We start from the raw sequence: 27,940 nt of genomic DNA, 5'->3' as shown, positions 1-27,940 counted from the left end.
TTGTGCTGGCCACAGCTCTGGGTGCTCTGCAGTCCATGGTGCTCTCACTCACTCTTCCATCAGCTCCCACCCCTCTGCTGACTCGTTTTGTAGTTTCAACCCTTGGAAAAGCAAGCACTGTGCTGAGAACCAGCCACAGGCTCTCAGTTCTTAAGAGAGGCTTAAACAGCTTTTGGATCTGGCATGTCTTGCAGAAGGCTTTAAGCCAAATCTCCTTTCCTTCCCCCCCCTTTTTTTTTTTGTTTGTTTATTTGTTTTGTTTTGTTTTTGTTTTATTTAAGGGGTAACCTTTGTTCCTATATACTCTTCCTGGGTTGACTCACATGGACAGTCAGTTGATGTGGGCTTTTCCACGTTTTCTCCTTGTGATGAATTAACTCCCTTTGTAGCAGAAAAAATAATCATTTTACTTAGATGTAGAGTCACAGTGTGTGCCAAAGAAAGGTGTTGCTGGCTTTCTCACCAACCTTGCCAGTTTATCTCCCTTCAATTGCATTGGATGCCAAGGTGCACTTTCCCCCTGGGAATTCCTGGGAATGTTTCTTCACCTTTGGGTTTCGGCTCCCAGGCTTAAGAGACGAGCTGCCTGACATAATGTATTTTGACTTTTTAAAAGCATGTGACAAAGTCTGTCACAAGACACTGCTGCAAAGGCTAAGTAGTCACATATGGTGACAGGGCAAGCATCCCCATAGATCAAACCCGACAAGGAAACAAAAAGGCAGAGGGCTAAGTGGTCAGTTTTCATCCCAGTAAAAGGCCAGCAGCTGTGTTTCTTAAAGTTAGCTATCAGGTCACATGCTAAATATCTTTATTAATGATCTTGGAAAAGAGAGGTGAAGGATTGGGTGGTAACATTTACAAATGATGTGTAATTACTTAAGTAATTTAAGCCTGTAGCACACTGCTGCAAACTTCTGGGTGATCTAGCGAGAAGGTTCATTCCTGATAAATGTGGAGGAAACCACACAAAAACGTTATCCTCTGACTAAAGGGAAAACCCTGAACATTGCTGTTGGCAGTTCCACAGCAGAAGTCATTTGAGATGCTGTTATGGTAGAAAAAGTGAACAAGGTGCTAGAAGGCGTAAGAAATGGGCCATTAAAAATGGATTACTGAACTCGGTCGTCATTGTGCGTAGACAGATGAGAGGATAAAGCAAAATATTATGGGGAAGTTTCCCCAGCTAACAAAGTCTGATCCACAATGACAATTTCCTGTTTTCTTTTGTCTTTATCCTGCTCATACATCATCTACTACCAGAGATGCACTGATCTTTATCAGGAATAATATACTTTGGGAAGGCAAAGGCTTCCAGAGGGCTTGAGATCTTGCTAGGGACAGTTCAGTATCAACCAAGCTAAAAAATCTCTTTCCTATCTGTTCTCCTTCCTTTGGTAGTTACTTAAAATTCCCATCTAAATGACATAAATTAAAAACTCAACTTTGTATTTACACTATTGAAATCATCAACATTTTAAACATGGGTTCAGAATTCATATGTTAGTGAAAAGAAGCTTCTTCAAGTTGGGGCTCTTATGAGACTTATAAATTATTCTTGCATAGAGAAGTCACCTGAGACTAACCTAAATGAAGTTAACATAGATTTTAAAAATTATTCTTGCAGAAGAACAGGGAGTGGTGGGAATAGATGAACAGATGGGAAAGGGAGAAGAGGAGACTGAAGAAAAGGCTAATTAGGTAATTGAGGCTAAGAGGCTATTAGAGCTGACCCAGTGGTCTACTGGTGGTGCAGTTCAGGGACTTGAATTTGGGATTGAGGTTGGTCCCTCAATCCCAGGCCAACACGTGCTCCAAACATCATAAGGGCTCAGTTTCACAGCCTGCATCACCCTGTAAGTATATGTTTTCCAGTCAACATAATCTGGAGGGATTGTATGTCAGATTATAGTGGAGACAGGAAATAATTATGGAGTAAAATGCTGAATTTGGTCATGAAGATGTTAAATTATTATGCTAATCGATAAATTGTTTGGTGAAATTCTTTGGAATTCATTTGAATCTTCTGATAAAAAAAAAAATTAAATAAATATATTTTGAAGAGTCTTTTAATAAGAATTAACTATTTCTCACCAAGCAGCCATTCCTAAAATTTGTCCAGGTCATGATTCTCTAAGTCATGATTCTTTTTTCCAGAGATAGTAGACAAAGCAAAGGCCTAAAAGGGGTTTTATTTTAAGTCATTCCATTACTTTGTTCCTGGCCAATTTGTAGCTGGTGTGGTGGTGTTGTGCCAGTCTTGTTCCCTTCTCTCTGTCTCCTGACCTACCTTCTATTCCAGTGCAGTCAGTGACACACATTCTTCTGAATTTTATCTGCTTATTTCCTCCCTGATGTCAGAATATTCAAAGAGTCTTCTGAAGTTGTCAGGAGAGTTGCTCTTTTATGGCCAGAGAGTCTGGTATGGGTCAAAGCCAGGACAGGCCTTGTGCTGAATGTGGAACATTTCTTGTCCTCACCTTCTTCTGCTACAACATTATTTATGCTGACTTTATTCTTTTAAATTTTCCACAGCATTTGTGGCTACTCTTCCTCAGTTTCTTCAAAATCCTTTTGTTTTTCTTTTCTACACTGCAAACTTTGGGACTGCAGTGGTGTGTCACTCCTTAACTTCCCTCGTTCCTTACCTTTTACTCAGTGATTCTCATGACAAATTCTTGTGTGCCAATTAAAGTATTTTTAAATTTTATTTTTAATCTGTATTTGTTTTTTTCTCCTGGTAGCTGCATTTCAGGACATTCATTCTGGCCCCTGCATCCTTCTCTTGTACTCATGATATCTTCAGAGGATCACAACACATGTATGGCTAACTAGTATTTTTTGGGGAAAGTTGGCTTTTCTCCTCCTTTATTTTTTGTCATTTACAAACACTGCATAGAGACATTTCTATTGAAACAATCCATGGCTGGAATACCTGTGGTCAGTAGGCAAATCACATTTTGACAGAAGAAAAAAATCAGCACCATTCATTATCCCTGCAGTTTAAAAGAGAGTTTCTGTGGAATAATTGCAGTATTGGAACTGCTGCTTCAGAGGAAAGTCCCTGCAGTTTCAGATTTAACAACTGGACAGAATAAACAAAAGATGGAGGGGGTAGTATAGCTTTGGCTCTGAGGGTAGGCAGGAGGGAGGAAGAAGGGGAATTGGCTGCTTGTCCACTGGAAATCCCACTTGTACCTGCTGCTGGCAGAAGATTTTGGATTTTGCTATCAGCTGACAGAGGCTCTCAGACATATTAAAGTGTTTTGTCAGAAGAGTGACAAATTTTGACCTTTGTAGACAAATTTCATGTTTAGGGAAGATAGACAAGTGAGAAGTAATAGAAGGCATGGGATGAAACCTCCCTCACAAAACCAAATTGATGTTTGAAGAAGCTGAAACAACACTTTTCTCCATTTCAGGCACTGAGTGTTGCCCTATCATATATGAAGCTCCTTAAAATTAATTTAGTCATTTAAAAAAATTATTTCTTGCCAATTTATGCTTTACCAGCCTTCCCTTTCATTCTCCTAATTCTGGCAAACTGAAGGATGGTGACTTCATTTCTGCCATCAGAACCTGGGGACAGGTTTTCAGCATTGCATCATATCTTACAATCATGACCCTTCCCTGCTTCTTCCCCGTGCTTCCCACATGGTGCAGCCTTTCCTCACCATTTCTTGTCACTCTTAAGAATAATGACTTCCACTGATTCCTTTCATTTTTAGGTAGAAAAGGTTTATTTGTGTTTTTGTTATTGTAGGAACCACAAGGCTGGCCTGCTGGGCCACATTTGTGTAAGGTATTCTGCAAACAGAGGACCAGGGATATTTCCCACTGCAATGTTTTTGTTTATTGTTTCTCTTCACCACAGAGTTTTCCTTGTCAGAACACTGCACTGTGTTGAATACACAGTTTGGATAAAAACCTTTCTTAGCAAGTTCCTCCTAAATGCATCCAAAGTATAAAATCTGGGAAATCATTCTCATGGAATCTGCTCACAAAAATCTGATTCAAGGTTTAGGCTTCCAAGTAGTAAAAAAGGAGTAATATATATTCAGGATATTCTGTTATCTTAGCAGCAGCTAATGAGACTGATTCATATGATGTGCTGGTCTCATAAAAATAAAAAATCTTGACTAGCACTGATACAGGTACCCAACAGCATGTTTATTATAAACATTTAACATGCTAGCTCCCTCTCTCAAAAAAAAAAAAAAAAAGCCTCAATGGTTGAATGGAATTTTTGAGGGAAAAAAAAGGTTAAAAATGCAGTGTTTTCTCCTTGAAGTTGTAAAGAATGAAAAGACTTTACAAGCAATCTTTGTACAGTTCATTATTATTTGAATTCCATAACAGTTTTGATAGATTGCTTAATTGTTTCAATTAAAAAATGAAAGCTGCAAGCTTAATATGTAGAGTTTCTATTTTTTATGATATTGAATCACATAATATTTTGATTTTTATGCTTAAGAAGAAGAAGAAATCAGGTACTGTTAGAAGTAGAAAACCTTGAGGTCTTAAGTTATGAAAATATTTGGGGAACATTGTAATACACAGGAGAAAGAATAAAAGCAGGACTTGTTTTGCAATTTCTGAAACTGAGTTAGCTGTGCCAAAACCCATTCAGCTGTCTGCAAAAAATATTTAACACCATCTGACATATTCACTGTCACTCCATGCTCTGTGAATCAAATATAAAATTATGTGCAAGGAAAAAAAACCCTACGAACTTATTTTGTCACAAGTAAGCTAAGAATTTTGAAGATGGTCAGCTCCACTTGTCAACAAGAATAAGCAAGGAGAAAAATAATGGCTTAGACTAAGAGAGAAAGAAGTCAGGAAGGCCTTCAGTTGGAAAGGGCTGCCTCCCAGAAGAGGAGTTTGCAGCACATGATTTACATCCTCAGATTTTGTCCAGGGTTGGTTGGATTTCTTGCAGTTAATAACTGGGGACATCCAGCTTTAGGAGTAAAATTTGAGCACTCAGAAAGAGCCAAATCTAGTATTTAGGACATCAGTAAATACCTGGAGGTTATTTTTCAAAGTTCAGTCAGAATCAGGGTTTGGGTCAGTGTAATTTTGTTTGAGATTGTGACTCAGGCCCACCCCTTTGAGTTCTATAGGCAGGTTTGGAAATCTGGAAATTTAACTAGTATCCCTAGCTGTGCAAATGGATGGCAATTAAAAATGATCACCACAGTGTGTCACCACAGCTAACACTGCTCCACAACTTGAGCATTTCTCTACAAGTCAGATCCCGTAATTTTTCTTTTGGCCATCGATTTTTTTACAGCACCTGCAGCTTTTTGTTTTTCCTCCAAAGATCATCATTTTACTTTGAAGTCTGCTGACTGTGATATGTCTAACCCGATCCTGTGGAGGCAAGGAACTGAATAATTACTTTATGAGTGCCATATTAAAAGCAGTCCAAGGACTATTTATGCTGCTCATTAAAGTCATTGGGAATTTGGCTGGGCCAGAGCTCCCTGCTTTGGTCATGCAATAGGGAGAGGAAAGCGTTCCAAAAATTGTTATTTTGTAATTACTTCTGCTGTGGTGCCACAAGAGGGTTTGATTAGCACCCTTCTATATTTAAAACTTAGATGCCACAAAGCATCACCAATACCCCCAGTGTTTGTCCTCCAAAGCATTGATTAACTCCAAATTTTCAAATGGAAATAAGCAGAAGGTAGCAGAAAAATAAATAAAAAAAATAAAAAATAAAGGAAAAAAAATATAGATAATAAAGTTTGATTTTAAAGTCAAATTTCTTAGAGTTGAAGTTAAAATAATGTTCAAATTAGAAGTTTAGTTAGGATAAAGGTTTTGAAGTTCTGAATTATACCTCTTACTGCTTCTTGTAGTACAGAGGAGTAAAATCCTGGGGACTCTAAAGTCATGAGGTTTTTGATACCGGATAAAGACTAGAATTTTAATTTTAATTTTTTGTACACTTACAAATTTGGTCCTATTGCACACTACCAAAACAGAACAAATGTCCTGACTCCAGAGTGCAGTGCAGCAAACAGACAGGAACAGGTGAGCACATTGGAGCACTGATCCACTGGCTTGGGAGTGCTGCCTTGTCAGATTGGAGGAGAAGACACCCAAAGGCTCAAGATTTTGGCAGTGGACTACTAGCATCAAAATAGAGAGAAACTCTCCATTTCTGTGTTCCTTCTTCCTTGGACAGAAAGAGTTTTGTGTTTAAGACTAGGCATTCTGAATTTGTGTCAAACTGATGTATAATATCAAGCTTCATTTCTTTAAAAACATCTAGAAAACAGAGTGGAAATTAGTTGTTTTGGAATATATTTGGAATGGAGGTGGCTCTCCTTTAAATAACCATTCAGGAGCTCAGAGGTGTGGGCAGGTGTGTATCAATTAGCAGGATTCATTGCTGAGTGTGAGCTGCCTGGAAATGCAAAGGGGCAAATCAGAGCATTGAGGTTTCCACCATCATTTTGCCTTCCTGCCTCTCACTACAAATCAGCTTCATTGTGACTCACAGCGTAAGAAGTTGGTGCATTTCTGCAGATGCATGATAAGATATTTTTCTTTAGTAAGAAATGCAGTTAGACTCTGCATTCTGAATCTGTTCCTGCCAGGCCCTAGATGCATTAGTATTCCACTGGCAGCTGCCTGTAGGTAGGAATATTGTTTTTGTCCATAACCAGAGGGAACAATCAGACTAAGCCGTTCCCCAGCTATAAACCAGCCAAAGTAATTGGGTTTAATTTTAATTTTTGTAATAGCTTTAAATTAATAGGAGCAGCTGCTGCCACAGTGTGTGGGTGTCCTTTTCCAGAAGGCATAGAACAAAAAAGGGAAAGAGTAAACAATAGTGTGTCTAGGACACAAAGGTTAATTCAAGAACTGAGCAATGTCTTTTCGTTATCAAAAACTCAGTTGGTGATATCTAGCACTTTGTCTCTTTTCTTTCCTTTTCTTTCTCTTTTTTCTTTTCTTCTTTAATTCCCTGATAAGATCTCAATCTGATTAAGCTCCTGTGTGTAAAGATGTGTTGTTGGTATCTAAACGCTAACTCTCTTTCTCTATATGACTCACAAATAGATTAGCAGTGACAAAGTGCTAGGAGAGATAAAAATAGATTAGCAGTGACAGGAGTACTATTATAATTATTTTTGGAAGATATGGTTTGAATTAAGAGTTTGGGCACTTTTTGCCCTGAGAGGGTGAATTTAAACCTAGGAACCGAGGATGGTTTCTGCTGTTGTGTCAGACACCAGATAGTGAAATGTCAATACCAGATGTCCTAGACATCAAGATTAGCCATAATAGCCAAATGCAGCCATAAAGTGATGTGTCAAAGTGGATAATAAAACAGATGCTTAGCTTTTATAATGAAGGGGAAAGGGAATGAAATATCAAAAGTGCCTTTAATACATTAACAAAGTTGTCTTCAACTTGCTTAAAAGTAGAAAGTTATTGAACCAAGGAGAACTATGTGTCATTTAAACATTACCTCTCAGCAGATGAATTTCAATTAGCATTAGCCTTTCTAAAATCCTGAATTTCCTCCTATTGGTCTCATTTTACATGAAATTTTTATAGCACAAAGTGAGGCTTGTCCTTTATTATTTTTCCCGTGCTAATTTGGAAACAAATAAAGTTCAACAACTCAGCAACATACTGTTTAAACTTGCATTACGGTTTGAGGACTGGGAGCTGGAATACATTTACCCACTGCCATATCATCTGCTTGATTTGAGATCAAATGAGGGATGTCCTATAGCACTCCAGAGTAAGGGTAAATGATAGAAATATGTTAAGATACTGAAGAAAACTATTAGGTAAGAGTGCTGCATGCAGATGGCTGGTGGCATTTTATCCCTACTGATACTTTTTTTTAAAAAAATAAAAGCTTTGTTTTTCTGTCTTTTATATTTGTGTGTTAAATATGATTTCCAGATCTTTTTCTGAGTGTAATTATAACATCATTGGTTCTTTATTTTGCTTTCTCAAGACCTCAATTCCTGTCCGTTTCTCTTTGTAGATCCTGAGTCTTGCTCAGGTCAGAGTTGTTAACTGCTGCTAATTGGCAAATATGTACCTGTGTATAATGAAAGGGTTTTGTCCTCTAATTCATATTAACAGTGAGAGGCCAAAACTGAGGCTCTGCAGCTGACCAGCTTCTCGGAATGATTGCATTGAGGCACATTACTGGTGCTATGTCTGTAAATCTTGTTATGTTATTCCCTCACCATGATCCCAGTTTAGCTGAGATCTGCTTCAATCATTAGATGAGACCGGTTTATAAGGTTGTGTAATTGAATCAGGTAGAGTCTGCAGGACCATAGCATTTTGTTGCCAAACATGACTGGTAGGTTACTTACATCAAATTACAAGTGCATGGCATGATTGGAGACTATTCCTGTCTGAATGAAGAAATTCCACCTAAGAAATGAACAAAGCATACAAAACAGAAATAGTGAACATCTCTCATCCACAGAATAAGTTTTTCCTCCTCCTTTGAAATATTATTTCTCTTGAAAAGTAAGAAAATGGAGTTGTGTGAGAGATTGCAGACAGATATTTGTTATTCCTCAAAGAGATACCACCTTGATAACAATGACATAAATGTCTTTATTATAATTATTTACCATCATGTATATTCATTTCTATCTTGTCAGATAAACCAGAAATGTTGAGGAGGGCAGCAGTCCAATTTGAAATGGGAACAAATACTCTTTTCTCCTTTGGCTTCTATTTTAAGACCTGGTTATTTTCCATACCTGAAGTTTTTTGTATGATTTTTAGATTGACTGTTTGTTTGTTTTTTAACCTCAAGAATTTATCTTTTGTTCCATTCATTGGCTAGATGTTGATATGTATCCTGACTATTATGGATAAATATATAGATATTTATTTGTATCTATATGTATATATCTATTAAGATGTTCTGAATTTCACTAACAGTTTTTTCAGTGTTGCCTTATACTGACATTCCTTCTTCATTAGTTGTGCCTCCTCTCTGTGCTGGTGAATTGAACCTGTAGGAAAGGCTGCAGGTTTGTCTGGGGCTGGTGTTTGAGTTATGAGTGGTGTGAGGTTGCAGCAGCCTGATAATGAGGCAGAGGATATTTGGACACCTTTTGTGTGTGGTGTTTCACTTTGTGGGATGTTTTCCCTGGTTTTATGATGCTCTCCCTGCTGTGGTGATGCTGCCAGCTCGGGCACCCAGGCAGGGCTGCAGTCCCTGTGGTGACAGTGGCTGTCACAAGTGCTCCCAAAACCAGGATCTCCTCACCAGCCCCTGAGCTGCTCCTGAGCTGTTCCACTCATTTACCTGGGAGGAAATCTGACTCCCACAGGGCCCTTTCAGTTGATTTCCTGTGTCTGTGTAGGTACACATCAATTAATCCATCTCCATGCCTGTGTTTGTCTCTCAGGCAAAGAATCCCCTCCAAAAACGTGTATTACTACCGCTGTCCAGACCACAGGAAGAACTACGTCATGTCCTTCGCTTTTTGCTTCGACCGAGAGGACGACATTTACCAGTTTGCCTACTGCTACCCCTACACCTACACTCGCCTTCAGCACTACCTGGACAACCTCCAGAGGAGGAACATGGACTATTTCTGCAGGGAACTGCTGGGGCTCAGCGTGGTAAGTACCAGGCACACGTGCCAGCCAGCAGGCGTCATTATGGATGTCTACCTTTCAATGTTTCCAGAGTATCATCCTCGCTAAAATACCCACAAACACGTATTTGTTTTCTTGCTATCAGTGACACAGGAGGAGGTGTACCTGCATGGTGAAATGAAGACAAATGCTGATTTAATTTCACATTAAATATTTCCTTTGCGATAGTCAAGGCAATGCTAGGTTCCTATGTAGGATCAGTTCATCTCTAAACGCATTACAAGATGAAACTGAAGCAGCTTTATTGAAGAAATGTGATTTTTAGAGTACTCTGACCATTTGTCTTTCTGGAAGAGCTTTTCTGTTCAGAAAGAAATATGGGGTTTTTGACACAGAAGATAACTTTTCTTCATAAGATAATGGAAACCATACACAAACCAACTATTTTATTTTCTCTTAAAAATTCGTGCTTTGGTGATTTGCAATTAGAAGGGATTTTGTGGTCTCTGTATAGATCCTAATGGCCACATAAAATGAAGTGTCACAGTTCTTCTGGAGCAGGAAGGAGGGTTAATGGTAAGGGTGAACTTCTGCTCACTTTGCTATAATCTTCTTCTGAAATGTTGCCTGTCCAGGGGATTTGGCAAGCATGACCCAGCCACTCCCATGACAACTCAGAAATCTTCAGATTAAAAAATAATAGCTCAAATCTCTTTTTCTTTTCTTTTTTTTCTTTTTTTTTAAAAAAACTTTTGCTTTTTCAGGCTTTATAATGCACTTGTACCACACTCTTAATCTTTTCTCAGAGATTTGATTTGGTCTAAACTTGTAGTGTGTGTTTCAGAATCAGAAAGCTGTGGAGGTTGCTGATCCCAGCAGTAGGGGCTTTGAAAAGAATCCCAGCATATATTGTGAAAATCAAAATTAAATCATAAGTATACCCTGCATTGAAACAAATAAAAAGGCTTCCATCATTAAAGCAGGCCATTGAGATTCCTATGGTGGCATAAAACTTGGAGGAAAAAATTAACTTACAGACAAGAGTAAAAACTGAAGCAACAAAAGAAGTCATTTTTTTAACCTCTTTTTGTAGGTTAAATTCAGTTCTTGTTCTAAAGATGACTATTGCATATCCATGAACTGGCATTAATTATTAATCATTCCAATTAGGGGGACAAACAATTATAAGGGAAAGGGGTATTAAAAAATAGAAAAGTAAAATCTGCAGAGACTGGCTGGAAAGAGCACTATAATCTTAATGTGTGTAGGGCTTTAATTATTAATCTTAGAGGACAGAGCTGTCATTAATTCTATAATGAAACTGAATTTGTTTCCTTTCACTCTGAAACTAGTGTATAAACAGTCACATTTGCATATTCATCAAACCTCTGATCTGACTGATTAAAACACAGAGATAGAAGGATTTGTCTTTTATCTGCATTTTGACAGACAGAGCTATACTCTTAAATCTTGTTAACATTGTGTTACCAGTAGTTGCTAAATATTATTTTTCATATTTCAGCACACTAAACAAACAGATGCCACTCAAAATGTGGCAGGAAATGTGCTGTGTATAAGTCCTGCTTTTATATCTATATGTACACACACAGTATGTTTTGCAGAAATTGATATGGTAACATTTTGCAGCTCACCAAGCTGTATAAAAAAGCTTCTGAATCAGGCTCATGCTGTAATCTTTGTGAGCAACATTACAATCTCAGAGCATTTCTGGCTTTTCTCCACACACAACTGTCCTAGAACAGCTTGGCAATTTAATGTCTTTGCTGAGCTTGAATAGACAATTTCCATAAGTTCTCTGAGAGTTAAATATTTTAACATAGAGCTTTGTTGCTATCATACATCTTTAAATGGTGAAAAACAGGATCCTTCATTCTTCACTGCACAGTGCTTCATAAAAGCAGAAGCTGGCTGTACTTTGGAGAATTGCGTGCCATATAGGATAGATTTAGAGCTAAGAAAGTGAGCTCTGTCCCTGCCCTGGCCCCTTATGTAAGATAAGAGGAATCAGATTGGCATAAAGAGGCCCTTAGAAGCTCTATTCCTGGCCAAGGGACGATACCCCTGGTAGCACATGGTGAAAGGTACTTGAAAGATGCCGTCTGAGGACAAACTCTGGAGTCCTCATGCTGGGCACAGGGCTGAGGAGGGATAACCTGGGGGGGGAAGGCTGCAGCACATCTGTCCAGCTGCCATCTGGGTGCTGGTCCCCTCGGGGTCGTTCCAGGGGGATTTTACAGCCTGTGATTGTGAGCATGGGAAGTGTTGGAAACAATTTCACTTCTCCTGGATTATGTGGTTTTGAGCAGTGTCTCTTGGAGAATGCAAAATCTCACCACAGATCTTTGGAGTTGTTTTGGTTGTTTGGTTTTTTTCCTTTGTTGTGGAAAAGTAAAACTCAAGTCACAAGTAGCCATGCCTAGAGGATTGCTCCTGGAGGCTCTCTGAGTGCACATTTTGCTGCATATAATGTTTTCAAGGCAATCTAATTTCTAATCTAATTTCATATCTTCGCTAAAGAAAGTACTCTGCCTCTGTTAACTCCTGAAATACTATCACTAATTCTATGAAAATTGAAAGTGAAATATCAGTATGGGACATGTAATTGTCGTTAGGATGCAGAATGACAAAATGGTTCAGAGCCAAATGGCAAAGTTTCCCATTCCCATTTAAATGGATAACTTAGCTGTACTACTATTTATGACCTTTTAATGTTTATATTCTTTACTTCAGAGAGCTATCCCACATCCTAGATGTGCCAAATGTTCTTGAAAATAGGCTCTCCTGCAAGTGAGCTGAGATGGTCACCCAGGTACCATTTAAACTGCTGTTTTCATTCTGCTGTTATTGGCCTTGGGTAACTTCAGATTTTCTTTGGTTTTCCCCAACAGATCAGAAGTTCAAAACCTGTGAGCACTTTTTTAAATTTTGGAATTACTTTTTTGCATATTATCAATGTGTTTCTCCTCTCAGCAAATACTACGCAGTATTTGACTGTACAACATAATTAAAAATATTTTTTATATTTCTGTGAAAATATAAGCACAGGCACATTTCACATTTACAGTACCTATTTTGTGATACTTATTCAGTCTCATGTGCAATAGCTATGTGTGTAGCATACTGATTTTTCAGACTTGGCAAAATTTTGGAATGTGTTATCATTTGAAGTTTTTAGTTCAAATTGCCTGTGTATGCTTGAAGTGTGGGGACAATTGATGAGACCTGTACCTCCACCAGTATTCCACAGCCACACATAATAAATTAAATGAGTTTTGGACAGCCTGGCTCAACTCCTACAGCCCACTTTACAAATTGACACTGGCTGGATATTATTTTCATTACTCACTCCAAAGAGAACCAGGATTCCTTTCACTCCATTAGGCAATGGTGCTCCCAAATTACACTTGAGGAGAATTGTGACTGCACATACAAACCACGAGCCTCAAAGGGACTTGCACAGTACACAGGGACTGGAATATGGAATTCTGTTAAATTAAATATTAAACACACATATTTTAAAACAAGAAGGCAATATGTCTAATGTAGGGCTCTGTAAACGAGCCAATCTCTTAAGTCAGGTATGGAACACTGAAAGACACAGACTGGGACACAGAGTGCTTCCTCCTGACTCCACACCACTTTGGGGTGTGCTTTTAATTTACATGAGTTACTCCTGGTTCCTGCTGGTACCAGAGAGAGCAGAATGATGCCCTAAGACTGTGAAACTGCACACCAGATGTCACATTGCCGGTTCATTGATCAAATTTCCTTTATTTACTGACTAAATGACTTTGCACCCCTGTAAAAATACTTGATCTGTTCTACTGTTTTCTACTGGTCCATTTTTAACTGCTCAGTTATGAACATTTTAAAGCATGAAGCAAAGAAAATAGGCAGTTTTTCTAAGGTTAAATTTCCCATTTCTGCATTCAACTCTAGGTTATGTAATAACAGCTCAGTAAAAGAAAAGTATACTCTAGGTCTTTGAAAAAAAATAGAAGTTACAGGCTTCTGTGTGATGTAACATACCTTTAAAATCCTGTTGGTGTCAGATACTGTATTTTCCAATGGATTTGACTGTAAGTAGGTTGAAATGTCATGTAAATGTAATTTGTGGCAATTTACTTGGCCTGAAAAAGGCCACGGAAATAGTGCTTAGGTAAAGTAAATCCCCTTTCTCATTTCTCAGTAGTGTAAAAGTGCAGCTGTGTATATGTTCAGGGCACGTTCTCTTTAGTCACCGCTGTATTTTTTACTCCTATAGTACGGCTGTTCCCAAAACATTCGTAATACGGATGTCATCCCAACACTGTATGTGAGATTTTAAATGTTCCTACAGCTATTTTGTTAGCTGGATTGGATATCAGCAGAAGTAGAGTTGGACCTAAAAATAACACCACCAGCAGTTCTTTCCAAAATAAAATATGATTTATAGCATATAATAGCACAGTGCGCTGCCAGGGAAATTATATAAATAACATGAAAAATTACAGGGGACTATTCTATAGCATCAGTTTTAAGGAAAATTTCTTTGTTACAATTAAAAGGAGGTTCTGGAAGATAACCTGGCCTGTGGGAATCACAGAGTAGGAAGGATGGGTGAAATGATGTTACTGCTGAATGTTGCCATCTGTCTGTAGAATATGCACAAGGGTTCATGGTAAAACCAAGAAATACTTTGGTTTAAGTGGGCAGCAATATATAGTTTTTGAAAAAAACAAACTTAGTAAAATCATAATTTGCAGTTAATATCATGTAATATTACTAAATTCATAAGCTGGTTATTTCTTAAATTACAGAAAGAACACTACTCAATAAAGTAAAATAATTTCTAGAAGGATTTGAATTAACTACTCTTTATCTAACTATGAGTAAAAAATCTTAACTTGTGAAGAAGGATTCAAATCTTAAGTCCACTTTGCAGCTCACATTTTATAACTACCATTCTCAGTTTAAAAAAAACCTCTTAGAAAAAACATTTCACCAAAAAAGAACCTTTGAGAACAAAAAGTCAATTGAGGTAAGAAATCATCTGAAGAGGAAAAAAAAGATAGTTATGATCCATTTTGTTAAGAAAAAAACTCCCTGAAAGAAATGGCAGTAAATGAATTATGTGTGGCAAAGTTAGTGTATGCAAACTGTTTCCATGCACAGGTCCCAGGCTTCACCCTTTCATCTTGTAGCCACTCAGGAAAACCTTTGGAAAGTCAGTGACCTTTCTGAAGTTTTCACTGGACTTTTTGCAGCTGTTCAGGTTGGCCTTTTGCTTCATGGCTCTTCCCATTTCCAAGTCAGACTCTTCATCTCACCTTTACTCCACACTTGTCCTTCATCTGGCTTGCCCTTTCTTTGCCTCAAATCTAACCTTCCCTTTTCTTTCCACTTAGTTTATACTCTCCTAAGCTAGCTAGAAGAAAGAAGCTGTGGTATTTGTTTTCTGCTCTTATGTTACTTATCCTGCTTTGTTCTTTCCTATTCATTCTCCTTATCTCATTGAGTTGTGAAGGGCAAATCCAAAATAGCTGTGAGGTCTTTTAAATAGCAGGACTGCACAGGGTAGTTATGTTCTCCTCTATGCACTCAATATCTTTATCTCAGTGCCATTTCATGTAACTTCATATCCTGGTCTAGGATAGAAATATCCTTGTCTTCCTTGTCCTTCTGTCTTGTGTGTTCCCTATTTGCTCCATCTCTCAATACATTTCCAGAAATGCTGGAGTAATACTTTGCTTGTCCAGCCTTCAGCCTGGAAAGGGAGCATTAATGATCTTGTCAGATGTTCTGAAATGGCTGAGCTCACACCCAGGTGCAGGAAGGCATTTCAGGGTCTGACTCTTTTTTCTCATGGCAATGGCAAATTTCAAGTAAAAGGCAGGTTTTACTCATTCCTGTCCTCAGCACCTTCTCCTACTTGGTTGAGTGCCACAAAGGCCCATGGGGGAACTTTAATCCCAGTGGGAAACCCACTGGTTTCGTCTACACAGAGAGTTCAACCTCAGATCTAGGCAGTTGCCTTTAGTTGCTGCACCCTAAGCTTCTGGGGACATGAAGAACATATTTTTCCTTTCCATGTTCAGTGCTCACTAGAATCCCTGTTTTTCAGCTGGTGCTAGAGAAACAAAATGCCATAGACAATTAACATAATCTTATAAAAAACCCTAAGTCTGAGGTCTCATTGTGTACACCAGAGTAAAACTTTTTTGTGGTTTTAATGTTTATGTAGTTGCCCTGCAGTCCATGAGTGTATTTAGAGGGTATGTAGGGCCCTTAGAATCTTGAGAAAACCCTAGAATGCCTTCAGTCTTCTCACACTTCCATTTCCAGAAATTTGTTTTCCCTGCTTTGTAGCACAGCATTAAGCAATAATTACCATGTTGATAGTGATGCTGAATGTACTCGCACGGAGGGGAAATCGTGCTATGTGGAGCTATTAACTACATTTGCCCCGTAGCACTTCACTGCACTGACTCTGCTGGGATTTTGGCTATGTTTGAGTTGGTTGCTGTTTAGATCTCCTGAGTGGTGACTGTGTAATGCATCCGTGGGGTTGGAGCAGTATTTTAATCTTTATTCTTTGACTGTAGACCCAGAAGATGGTTAGCCTGGCTCACATTACCTGTAGGGCTGAAACCTTGGGATTGAAGGCTTATTTAACAATTTCAAAGTCTGCTCAGTCCAAAGGATTTGGATTCATGCCTTTTAATTTAACCAAAGAAAGAACTATTTATTGATTTAACTTTATACCAGCTCTAGAATGTAAGTATAATATATTAAAATCTCTAAATACCTCAGGCAAAATCTTGTTCACATAATTTATGTAAACTGAGCATTGTGGCTCTGATCCAGCAAAACACTTAAGCGTAGATTTAAACTTAAGCATGTTAAATAGACATGCTGAAGTCAGTGGCACAGTTTATGACATCAAGTTTAATGTGTGTAAAGATGTCCTTAAGCTCCAAGGTCAAAACAATCAGAACTTAGGCCTGGTGCCCTAATGTTTTGTTGTGAACTTGTACTACAACTATAACAACATGACTATAGGCAAAAAATAATAATAAAACCTCGCTTTTTGCACTTCTCTATAAATATGCTAAATGCCTGTGAGTAAAGAGAGTCCCACCATTGCTCAGCAATCTTTTCTGGTTTTAGCTGTGCATGAGTAAGGTGTGCATTTGAGGCCTTCTGCATGAGATTTGTTCTAATCCCGGAGTTCTTTGTCCTTGCCATGCACATGTTCAGTAAGACTTTATCTCTTTTGTCCTTAAGCCTTGAAAGCTAAAAGCTGGCTCTAAGAAGACTTCTGCCTGTATGTCAGAAGGGATTTGGGGAGATACCATATAGAAATGAGAAAATAAAGACATAAGAAGATGTTTTGATGCAGATTATAAGATAGTAGAGATCGAGGCAGTGCAGCTCACATGGCCCCAGCTGGCTGAGTGCATCCTTACCCAAGTATTTGAAGATACATACTTGAAGAGAGGGAATAAGGCTCGTGAAAATATAATACATGTAAGGAAGCACAGCTGAGAGATATTATGTGTAGCCTGTGATCTGTTCTTGATTTCAGTGTGATTTTAATGACCCTTACTTTTCTGCACTGTTAGCAAAGTATTTTTGAATCAAAGAATAGTGCAATGATGAAGCACATCAAACTTACATGTAAGGGAGACTAGTGCCATCCTTATTTTAAGACATCATGTTGCATTCAAACATATTTTATTTTAGAAGATTATGATATTCCTGGAAAAGGCAAAAAAAAAAAAAAAAAGAGTGTTTCCATAGAAAAAGCCTGCTGCTGTTGAAGTGCTGCTATTATCCACAAATACTGAAAGCAATATTTATCTTTGTTTTGAAGACAAAATGACATACAAATAACATGAGGAGACAGGAGCTTTTTAATGTAAAGCAGTAGGTACTTAATTGAAAACTGGTTTTCTTCACTTCTTAGGAAATATAAGATACAGCTTAAAGCCTTTTTAATACTCTTTAAAAGAGATCTTACATGGCAACCAGTCATATTGGTACATGAAAAGAACTGCAGTCTCTGATAAAGATCCTCTTTTTCATGTTTTCAAACAGCAGCTGAGCACCATACTGTGGCAGCAGAGAACAATCTGAGAAAATGAACACGGATTGAAAAGGCCCCAGTTACATGACATTTCCAGTGGGAAAAAAAAAAGCCAGCCTTAGGCCCACAGTCAAATATTTTCACTTAGAATTCCCTAGAATTGTGGAGATACCTTTCTACAGAAAGTGTTTTTCTGAACCACCTTTCCTGATGTTCTAATAAATGTGTAGCATGGAGGAAGACAAAGACATACCATCCATTTCAGGAGTTTTCATGAGTATGCATGAAAGAAAAATCTGTTTTAGAAATAATTTTCCTCCCATTTATTTTTAATTTCTCATTAATTGCATCCAATTTTGCACTAAGTTCTAATTAGTTAAAATTTAAGACGACTATTACTTTCTCAAAATCTGACAACTTCAGGATTTTATAATACATACCTTTTTCCTCCATTTAGATTTTCTGCATTATAGTGGTTTATAATAATGTGTTAATATCTTTCATTCTATTTTTAATCAGCTTCTTAATTCATTAGTAACAGCTGCATATTGTTAAATGTTGTTTGTTTTTCCTCCCCCCTACCCTTCTTAAAAATCTATGTTGCTTAGAATTAAAATATTAACTAGTCTTTCCATATTTATGAATGCTACACTGTTCTCAGCATGGAATAAGGGAAAATCTCATGCCTGTCTTTTTTTTTTGAACTGAACTTCTGCTGTGACAACCCCCAAAATATTGCATAAATATCAGCAAGTTAATGTTCATAACATTTTTCTGACTGCAGTGTCGTTTTACAGGAAAGGAGACTACTGCAGAAACCCGGACTGCTTGGAAGTAGCCTGTGGGAAAGCCTTTGGTGTTCATTTTCTGGGGTCAGCCATAGCATCCAGTTAATTTTATGGAGTTCAGCTCAGGATCGAGGTTCCAATCCTTGTCAGGACCCTGGACAGCGCATCCGACCGGGCTTTCCGAGGCACTCAGCGCCCTTTCACATTCACTTCTACAAATGCTGAAAATAGAAACTTCTCTTTTCAGAGCTCCTAATAAGCAAAACTGAACCCCATCTAACCCTAACCCTAACCCTCACACCCCAAAAAATTATTTTAGTGTTTTGGACAGCAGGACCTATTTGTAGCTGCTGAGCTCCTCAAATTATGGCCGTGGTTTTCAGGAAAAGAGGCTGCTATTTTGCACAGTTTATGTGATTCAAGACCTCAAGTCTGTTTTTCTTATTTGCCTTCTGAGAATGAAAAATAGCCTGTAATGTGTTATGTCTGATGGGAAATTTATAGGAATGTCAGAGATGACTGATTAAGGGCACTTTATAGATTAACAGATGACGACTAAAACAGAGGTTGATGGTACTCTGGTGAAAAAAGAGGAGGTATTTTGGCAATACAGTGAGATCCATCAAGTCTTGTCTGAGACCTAGACATAGATATTAATCCAAACAATGAATATTTCAAAATCTGAAAGGTACTGTGTAGAACAAGAATAGTGTTGCTGTGCACAACAGGGTGCTCAGCAGCACTGCATCTTCTTTGTCTCCTGTGAGTGGATATAATATACTCTCCTTGTTGCCTTAGTCTGTCTTCCTCTCTAAAGCTTAAGGAAATGGTCCAAATCTTTGGCATGGTCTAGGTAATCAAGTTATCACCATAAATTTGCTATCTTCTGTGTGGGAACCATCTGTCTCTTACAGGAATTAATGAGGGGCTCCTAGAGAATTTATAAAAGGTTTTGGGGTGGGTTGTTTCTTGTTTTGATTTTTTTTTTTTCTTTAAATTTTAGTGGCTTTTTTATGGAGAGTCCAGACAATTTATATCCTTGCTCTCAAGAGAACAAACTGCTCAGAATGTGAATTCAGGAAAACAGAATATGTATTCCAAGGATGGACTTTTCTGCTGTTGTAATCATCCTTAGAAGATACTGTGGCAGCCCCAGATTTGCCTTCAGCTCCAGCTGATTTTGAAATCCTTCAGAGCTTTAGGAATAAAACTGCACATATCCTCTAGATTTCTTTTATAGAAATAGATAAGGTTTTGTAACAGCAAATAACACTGCAGAGCTGAACAAAATTGTCCTTCTATAAGTGAGACTTGGATGCACTCAGACCAAATAAGATTGTAGACTCATACTACACAGACTCATAGGAAAACAGAGGAAAAGGTATTATATTCCCCATGGTCAAACAGAATTCTTGTCCATCTTGGCTGAAACTCCCATTAGCCATGGCAACCAAGGAGGGAAATACACAGCAACAGATAACATCTAATTTAATGCTGACAAAGAGGTGGGATGCATTGATCTGTTTGGAAGAAAACTTCATTCTTTTTCATTCCTATAATTCAGATTTTCTCATTACTGGACACAGATGGCAAAATATAATTTTATTAACTATGACCATTTGTTTTGTGGTTCATCAATTAAATTGCAGAGATTACAGAGACTGGTTCATGCCAGCCATTAACAGAAACAAGTTAGTAGCTAGAGCTATACTGCAAATGGCTATAGATGTTGCATACAGTGCTTCAAGATCATTTGTTGCTATGACAATAATGGAGCAGAATGACTGTGGTCTCTGAAATCTCAGATTTTTCATCTTCCCAGAGAAATACAGACAAATACGAACTCTTCTTTTAGAAATCTGGACTTCCTTTAGGACTACAATGAATTTATGTATGTTACAGTACAATGGATTTATGTATGCCATTCTCTCTCTGCTAATTAAAAAGTTAAATCAGAAAAAAAAAAAAAAAAAAAGGAAAATCAATGTATTGCAAAGCTTCTGGACAACAACCACTTCCCCTTGTGTGTACTGCAAAGTCAGTCTGAGCCATCAGGTAGTACCAAGAAAAGCAAACTGATGGTTCCTGTAGCAGCCATTTCTGGAATCTGCTCTAACAACCAAGCGAATTTTTGGTAGAAGTGAATGAGAACTGCATGTCAAAACCTTTCCTATTCTCAGCTGTCTTCCCTTATTTGATAAGAACTGCACCTGTGTTCACTTTTTTTAAAGATTTGATTCTAGAAATTATTTCCACCCCAGTTTCATGTATTTACATGTAATGACACAAATTTCCTCACACATTCAATCTGAAAACTTACTCGTAAAGAAAGAAGTGCTCTCCTGAAACTGGGGACCAAAGAGTAATTTCTCCATAATCCCTTTTAAAAAATAACCTAGGGGAGTCACCCTTTTTTATGTCTGTGTATTTTTTGAAATGCAGATAAGCTCTCTTTTCTTTCATACAGTCACAAATTATTAACTTTACATGCAATAGTGCTGAATCACAACAAGAGGTTTAGAAAGACCTTGGACTGATGCTGATTAACATCCCTAAAATACTAATTTGCAAAAGATACCTTCTTTGATTAGCTTCAGAAGTTGCTCCATGTGCTAGAAAGTAGAATAGCCTGAGCTCTGGCAGCAGCACACTCTATATGATTTATTGGAAAATGTCAACAGGAGATGTGTCTTTAACACAACAGGGAACCCATGTGCACAGGCAGTTCAGAACATTGGGCTTTTCTGGGAATTTTACTGCACAGAAATTCACTAGAAATCACAAAGGTGTTTCAACAAATTCTTTCTTTGATTTTAAAAACCCCATAATGATGATAAGGCAAGGATCACAGCCAACTGCATAGCAATGATGTGTCGTGATAGTGAACCTCTGGAGCTGATCACACGTCAGCAGATCTCCCTGGCTGCACTTCACACTGGTGGCAGATGCATTTCACGTATGATCATGGATAGAATTCCTTACAGCAGCTCCATCCCACATTCTGTGTGCTGGGAATACCCATCTGCACCCCTGGCTGCAGCCAACACGAACACAAAATTTTAGTTTTTGTTCCAGGGACCGTTCACATTTAATCTCTGTGGGAGGCACCTTCACCCTGTCAGAGTTGTGTAAACTGATTGTTACTCAAATGATCCCAAATTCTGAAAGCCTGGAACAATTCTCTTGTTAATGGCTAACATATATCCAAGATTGCTTTTTTTTCAGAAGTCCATTGCATCCCAAAGCATTACTTGTGGATATATCCTGATTTCAACAGGCCATATTCATTACAAGTTGAAACATCATAACTAACAATAAACTGGAATCTATTTGAATGGCATTCATTTCTATAAGGAAACATATGTGATAATTCTCACATTTCCTGCCTTCCAATCAATACCATTTGAAATATTTAATGTTTTAATGTTGCTAATTTTGACAACATCTCCTTTTAGTTTTCATTTTTTCTTCCCTTTTCATTTTTAATCAACAGAGCATCTGAAAGTGCCACAGTCAAGCTGAGTATTTCATAATTCTGCATTCAGTTTCTATAGAATTGGTTAAAGGGCTATTTTTTTTAGTGTTATTAAAACCACTTCCATTGTTCCTCTCATTTTTCACCACAGCTGCACTGGAGCATTGGTCCCAACCTCCTTACCCTCCCCCTGTCCGAGCTGCCTTCCTTAGGAGGACAATGTCAGTGCCAGAGGCAGCAGGACAAGATCTGGTGTCTGACTTCTCCTCAGTTGTGATTATTACAATAAAGGCTCTCCTAGATTACATCCACATGTTTTTTTGTTGTTGTTTCAGAATTAACCAAATTATTACCTCTGTCTTTTCCTAAGCTTCCTGTTAGTTTTGAGGCTATAATTAATTTCTAAGATTCCAGGAAATCTTTAGAGATCTACTTTCACACAACTAAATTATTCAGGAATGGCCTTGATTCATTGGCTGTTTAGGTGGTTTTAACACAGGTCTTCACTCAAGAAAATCAAAGAAGCCACAGAAGAAACACAGAAATGAAATTATTCAGTAGCACCTTGAAAAGAAACACAGAAATGAAGTTATTCAGTAGTGCCTTGTAGATACATTCTGATTGTTGGGTAAATCAGTGAGGGACCTGTTGGGGTATTTAACATCCTTCACGTGGTGAGGATTGTCTTGTGGTTTGGATTTCTTTGCATAGAACTCCACAAGTTTTGACCTAGTTTCCTCTTCAGCAGAGCAAGGATTAATTTGTTTAATTTACAGTTTGGGAGTTTCTCACTGAGCCAACCATGCATTAAAAATATACAAGTTACATACAAAGAAACATCTTTTTCCTGTAAAATCACCTTGCACCTTCCTGCACCATGTGTTTATATAATTTAAGATGGCAGAGAAGACAGGAGCTCCAGAGCCATGGGCAGCAGAGAAAGCAGGGAAAAACGAGACAATTCTTTGAGAAAAACAGATGAGATCATGTGGTTACCAGGAGATGCATTTGGATGTTTTCAGAGGCTGTTTGTCTTTCAGTGTCACTGTATGTGGTGACACACAGCCCCTGCGCTTGCTTAACATTCAGAAGACACTTATGACAAATAGGGTCATGTAATGATGATGCCTTACCAGATTTGGGAATATGTATTGCTGCCATTACTTCAGAGGTCAGTTTTAGCTTTTTATCCAATTAGGGTGCAGTCATCTTCAATCACACTGTAAATTTCGGAAAGATGTTTGTGATGAAATTTGGGAAATGTCTGTGAAAAATATGCAGAACCAATTGCTGGGGTTTTTTTCCCATATGTTGGTAGTGTTTGAGGTAAGGTTGTTTCTTTTCTTCATGTATTATAAATGAATGTGAAATACAAGAGCCTTAGAGCAACTGTGCAAGTCAAAGAACTTAGATGTGTCCATGTTTGTGTTAAACAGGATAGAAATGCACAACACTTTCCTTGATTCTGAGAATAGATGTTAATGTGGGTCATGGCAATAGTTTCAAAGGCAATTTTTAATATTTTAGTGTCCATAATCCTCTTCAACTGAGCCAAGAAATGCACTCAGGAGTGTCTTCATTCTGCTTGAAGTAATCCTCAAGTTCCTACTACACTCAGCGAGCTTTCACAAGAAAGGTGGTTCTTCAGAAATTATAAAATTTATATATAGTGTTGCATTTTCAGTATGGATATCCAGCCCCTCCTAATCTGCACTCTATTAATACAAGGCATCTATTTTAATAAGTCCCAAAATAGGATTATTTCCCTCATCTGTTTTGGAGACCTGTGGGCATTTCTTGGAAGAAATAAAATGGTAAAGAGCAGCTGTTGGAATTCAGGGAAGAGAGAAAGGGGAAATATAGTCACATAATCCAAATATCTAAAAAGAACTTGCTTAAATCTATCTGCTATTGTTAAAATTCTGTGTTCCTTGGAAGTGCCTACTTGTTCAGGAAAGAGAAATGTGTGCATTTGGTTTTGTCCATCAGAGAGATCAGGGACAGAATAATGTTCAATCGTGATGTTAATCCCAGCAAAACAGTTTCTACCAAAGTGACTCTGTAGAGGATTTATTCTCCCATCTATGCAGGTGAACAAAGAATTCTTTTAATGGGTGGTGTGTATGCTGTTGTAGAAGAATAGACCCCTTTGTATTAAAATTACATGCCTGGGATTTTAACATAAAAACTGAAAAATCCCACTGTGTAAAACTGACTTAAACTCAATTTCCCTCTCCTTCTTTTACAATGTCAAGATGCCTGAGTGCTCAAGTGACTGAATAAGTACTAAATATTTAATGCATGGAGGTTACATTAACTGAGTCTTTGATCTGAAACTTCTTAAAAACATCTTAAAAGCCCTTCAAAAACCGGTTAGTATTTCATTACAGTCACTTAAAATAGATTTATTTTATCAAAACATCCTGTCAGAAACCCCAAAGCTGTGATTAATAACCTGCAGCATTTTGACTAAAGCATCTCCTAATACTGGTTTCACAGTGTATCAACAGATTGCCTGTTGTGGGTAAGAAATCACCAGCCCATTGCCTCTGTCAGGCACTTGCAGGTGTTCAGAGTGTGTCTGCTGAGAGTTTGAGCAGGTATGCACAGTGGAATCCACGCTGGGATTCTGCATGCTTGCTGCTACTCAAACAGAATGTCTCTCATGTAATTCTGAGATTAAATTAACTTTTTTTTTTCTTCGCAGAATAAATTTATTAGGGCAGTTTCATACAGATGCTTTTGTATAGTAACATTTACAAGCATTTGGGCAACATGAGAAATGGGGTAGATCAATAATTTATATCATCCTGGGAAACTCCTGCATGTTTTTAATCTGTGCAGCATAATTTGAGAGCGTCTCTGGCTGTGTCAAGGCTTTGCCCTTTACATTGTTTTTGTTGTTCAAGGGTAACAGACTGCAGTGTGAGACTGTGTGAGTATCTGCTGGCTCTGTAGAAGATGGAAGCATGCACAGTGGCAGCTTTCTATATAATTAATTTCTACTGCATTCAGCAGACCTTCTGTGCAAGAGCTTGTCCTGCCCAAATCTATCCTTACCCTTTGTTGTAGATTTCCTTCTCACTGTCTTTGTGCACCTCCAGATCCCACTCTGAAATTCCCACTGTTGTTTTTGTAACACAAGATGTTGTGTCCTAACACAACATGAACACGAAACTTGGGATCTTAAATGATTAATCACTGACCACCTGGTCACTCTGGTGCTGAATTTTGAAATTTGCTTCTGGTTCAGGAGGTTTTTGCTCTTGCCCATCATTTCTACTTCTTATACCTGCTTAATCAGTGGAAAGAAACTGAAACAATCAATTTGGTAATTGTTCTGTTTTCTTCTCTTCAGTAATCAGTAGATTAAGGCAAACCATTAAGTGTATTCTAGGATAATAAAATAAATTAAACACCAGGTTCTGAGCTCACTGTATGTGCACATGGAGTCACTTTGCTATTATTTTCTCAAAACAAGAATTAAGTCAAGTCTTCTTGAGTCTCCCACAATATTAGCAAAAGGCACATGGCTGAACCCTCATGAACCACTTTGAAAACACATTCCTTGTTTCTTCAGGGAAATGTGCTCTTGTCAGTGTATACCTTGTGCAGAAGATGTTTTGCATATAAAAACCACGTGGAGATTGAATCATGTTATATAAAGCAAAGCTGGCTTTCTGTGGAGTTCTTTGTAGTACCAACATTAAAAGGGTTGTTATAAATAAGAGTGGAATATAATTATAAATGCCCTTCTGAGGAAAAAAAAAAAAATCCTTGATTACCTTTGAATTCTTTTGCCCTTTAAAAAGGTTATATTTAACTGGTTCAGTTTCTTACTTGATGTTTCAGTTTCCCAAGGGAAATCAACCTCCAGTACGAACTGTTTCAATTGGGTTACATGACTTTACTTTGTGTCTTGCATTTGTTAACAGACAGGTTATATAACACTGCAGGCTAAATATACATTGCTCTGTTTTCAGCTACCTCTGGTACTCCTGTGTTCAGAGGGATGGCCAGAGAGCTGGGAAGTGGCTTTCAAAAGTTCTGCTGGCATTAACCCCTCCTGCTCATAGCATAAACTGCTTGGAAGTAGAGACTTCATGAGCAGTGCAAGGCTATAAATCTTAAACAATAAAATTATATTTAATATTTTGATGTGCTACCTATCATCCTTGAGGTTTTTTTTTTATGGCTAAAAAGAAGTGGGTCAAATTCTGCCCTTATTCCCAATAGCATATAATCTGTGGAATCACTATTGACTGGAGCAGAATTTCCTTGAGTTACTGATGTTGTAATTTAGAAAGTAATTGGAGTGCATGTGTGCTGCTTCACTGAAAAACAAGAGGCTCAGTTCTAGGGGGATCTTTCCCATTTCTAGGTAGTTTGGTGTTGCACAGCTTTAGATTCATTATTCTTGTATTTCCATCAAGTAATGCTTTCCTGGTAGAGGAGGAGATGAAAGGACCTTTTAAAAAAATATCAATAACAAAAAAAAGAAAGGAAAGAAAAAGGGGTTTCATCCTGGCTTTTTTTCTTCAGTCACTGATCAATAGCAGCACGAGAGAGCCATATTTAGAGAAGAAAGGCAAGCAGGCAAGAATCTTAACTAGCTAGCAGGAAGTTGATTGTAGCATGCTGGTGTTCAGGCAACTGATAAGAGAGGAGGAAACATTTATGCTGAGAATCAGCAAAAACAGTAACATGTTTTACCACATGCCTATTTCATTTCACAAGTCCAACACGATGCACATAAGCTTTGGAGATAAATTTAGAGTGGTTTTTGTTAATTGCATGGCATTAAATTTGGAATGGGATGAACAATGAGCTATGGAAATTAATATTTTGGTTCAAAAGAGTGCTTGTATTTGAGATTTATGGCAGAAGGAAGGGTCAATATAGATTGGCACCAATCCCTCTGTCCCTTTTGGGGTAGGATGGCACACAGGCTATCCCCCAGTCCCTGTCCTGGCAGCCAATTCCTTGCAATAGGAATGATGTATATGGTGTCATCATTTCTTCCCACAGAATTCAGAGAGCAAAGTTAAATCTCCCTGTTTCATTGTTGTGCTGTCTGTGCCTGACTGAAAAAGGAGCTGGGCTAAGACAATGCTTGAATTTTAGAGCTGGAAAAACTTTATGGCCTTTTTTTTCTGTGATGAATTGATTTTTTTCCCCCCATTTTTGGTGGTATTTATTAAAAATGTATATTCTACCCAGAATGATTCCTAGAGTTTTTTGGAGCACTGCTGAGTAAGCCAAACTAAATATATATTTCTTTAGAGGCATCAGTGCTCCTGGCAGACACCATTATTTTTGCAGTCACTCACTGATTGGATTTTTTAAATAAAGCTTTTGTTCTCCTTTTAGTGTTAGGTTAAAACATATTAAAACAATTACTTTGTATTTCAATATGTAATAAAAGGACATAATTTTAAAAAAATCTTTATGAAACAGGTTTTTTTCTGTCCTTCCCTCTCCAAGTTTATTCCTTTTATTCACTGTGAACGTGTCTTGCCTTAAGTTTATTTAAAGTTGTTTAAGAGGCAGAAATAAATCCACCTCTACCTTCCCCACTCTGGTTTCCTCTGTGCCTGAATTTATTCTATGTTCAATGAAGTCAGACTTCTAAGAGAGTTGGGAATTTTGAATTATATTTGCAGTTCTGGAGTGGTTTTATGTATTTTTAGCAAAATGCTGGCATGCTTTGTAGGATTTTTCTTTTCCTGTGGTTCTGTTAATATTTGCACAGGAAGTTTGAATTAGAATGATGAAATATTCACTCTGATGCATAATGATTTGATCCCCTTCACTGCCACATTCTTCACAGCTGGGTTTTTTTGCTCACGCTATTTTGCATATGAACATTTATCATGCAATAAATTGATTTTCCTGTCTACTATTCTCATCTCCTTAGACCTGCACATTCCTGCAGTGTCAATTCTGCTGTTCCTTACTTGTCCTATGCCTAATTTCTTA

General features: G+C 37.8%; 1 protein-coding gene across 5 annotated transcripts in view; it reads left to right on the top strand.

Annotated features, from left to right (window-relative positions):
• Positions 1–27,940, top strand: part of LOC107208051 (BEN domain-containing protein 5) — an 880,445-nt gene that overhangs the window by 342,259 nt on the left and 510,246 nt on the right. For all 5 annotated transcript variants that reach the window (XM_015635922.3, XM_015635926.3, XM_015635921.3 and 2 more), the window contains exon 5: positions 9,417–9,633. In XM_015635922.3, the coding sequence (XP_015491408.1) occupies positions 9,417–9,633 (217 nt within the window). The remainder of the gene's footprint in view (positions 1–9,416; positions 9,634–27,940) is intronic.

This window comes from Parus major, chromosome 8 (assembly GCF_001522545.3).
Source record: "Parus major isolate Abel chromosome 8, Parus_major1.1, whole genome shotgun sequence".
Classification (NCBI taxonomy): Eukaryota; Metazoa; Chordata; class Aves; order Passeriformes; family Paridae; genus Parus; species Parus major.
This window is presented reverse-complemented; position numbering and strand designations above follow the sequence as displayed.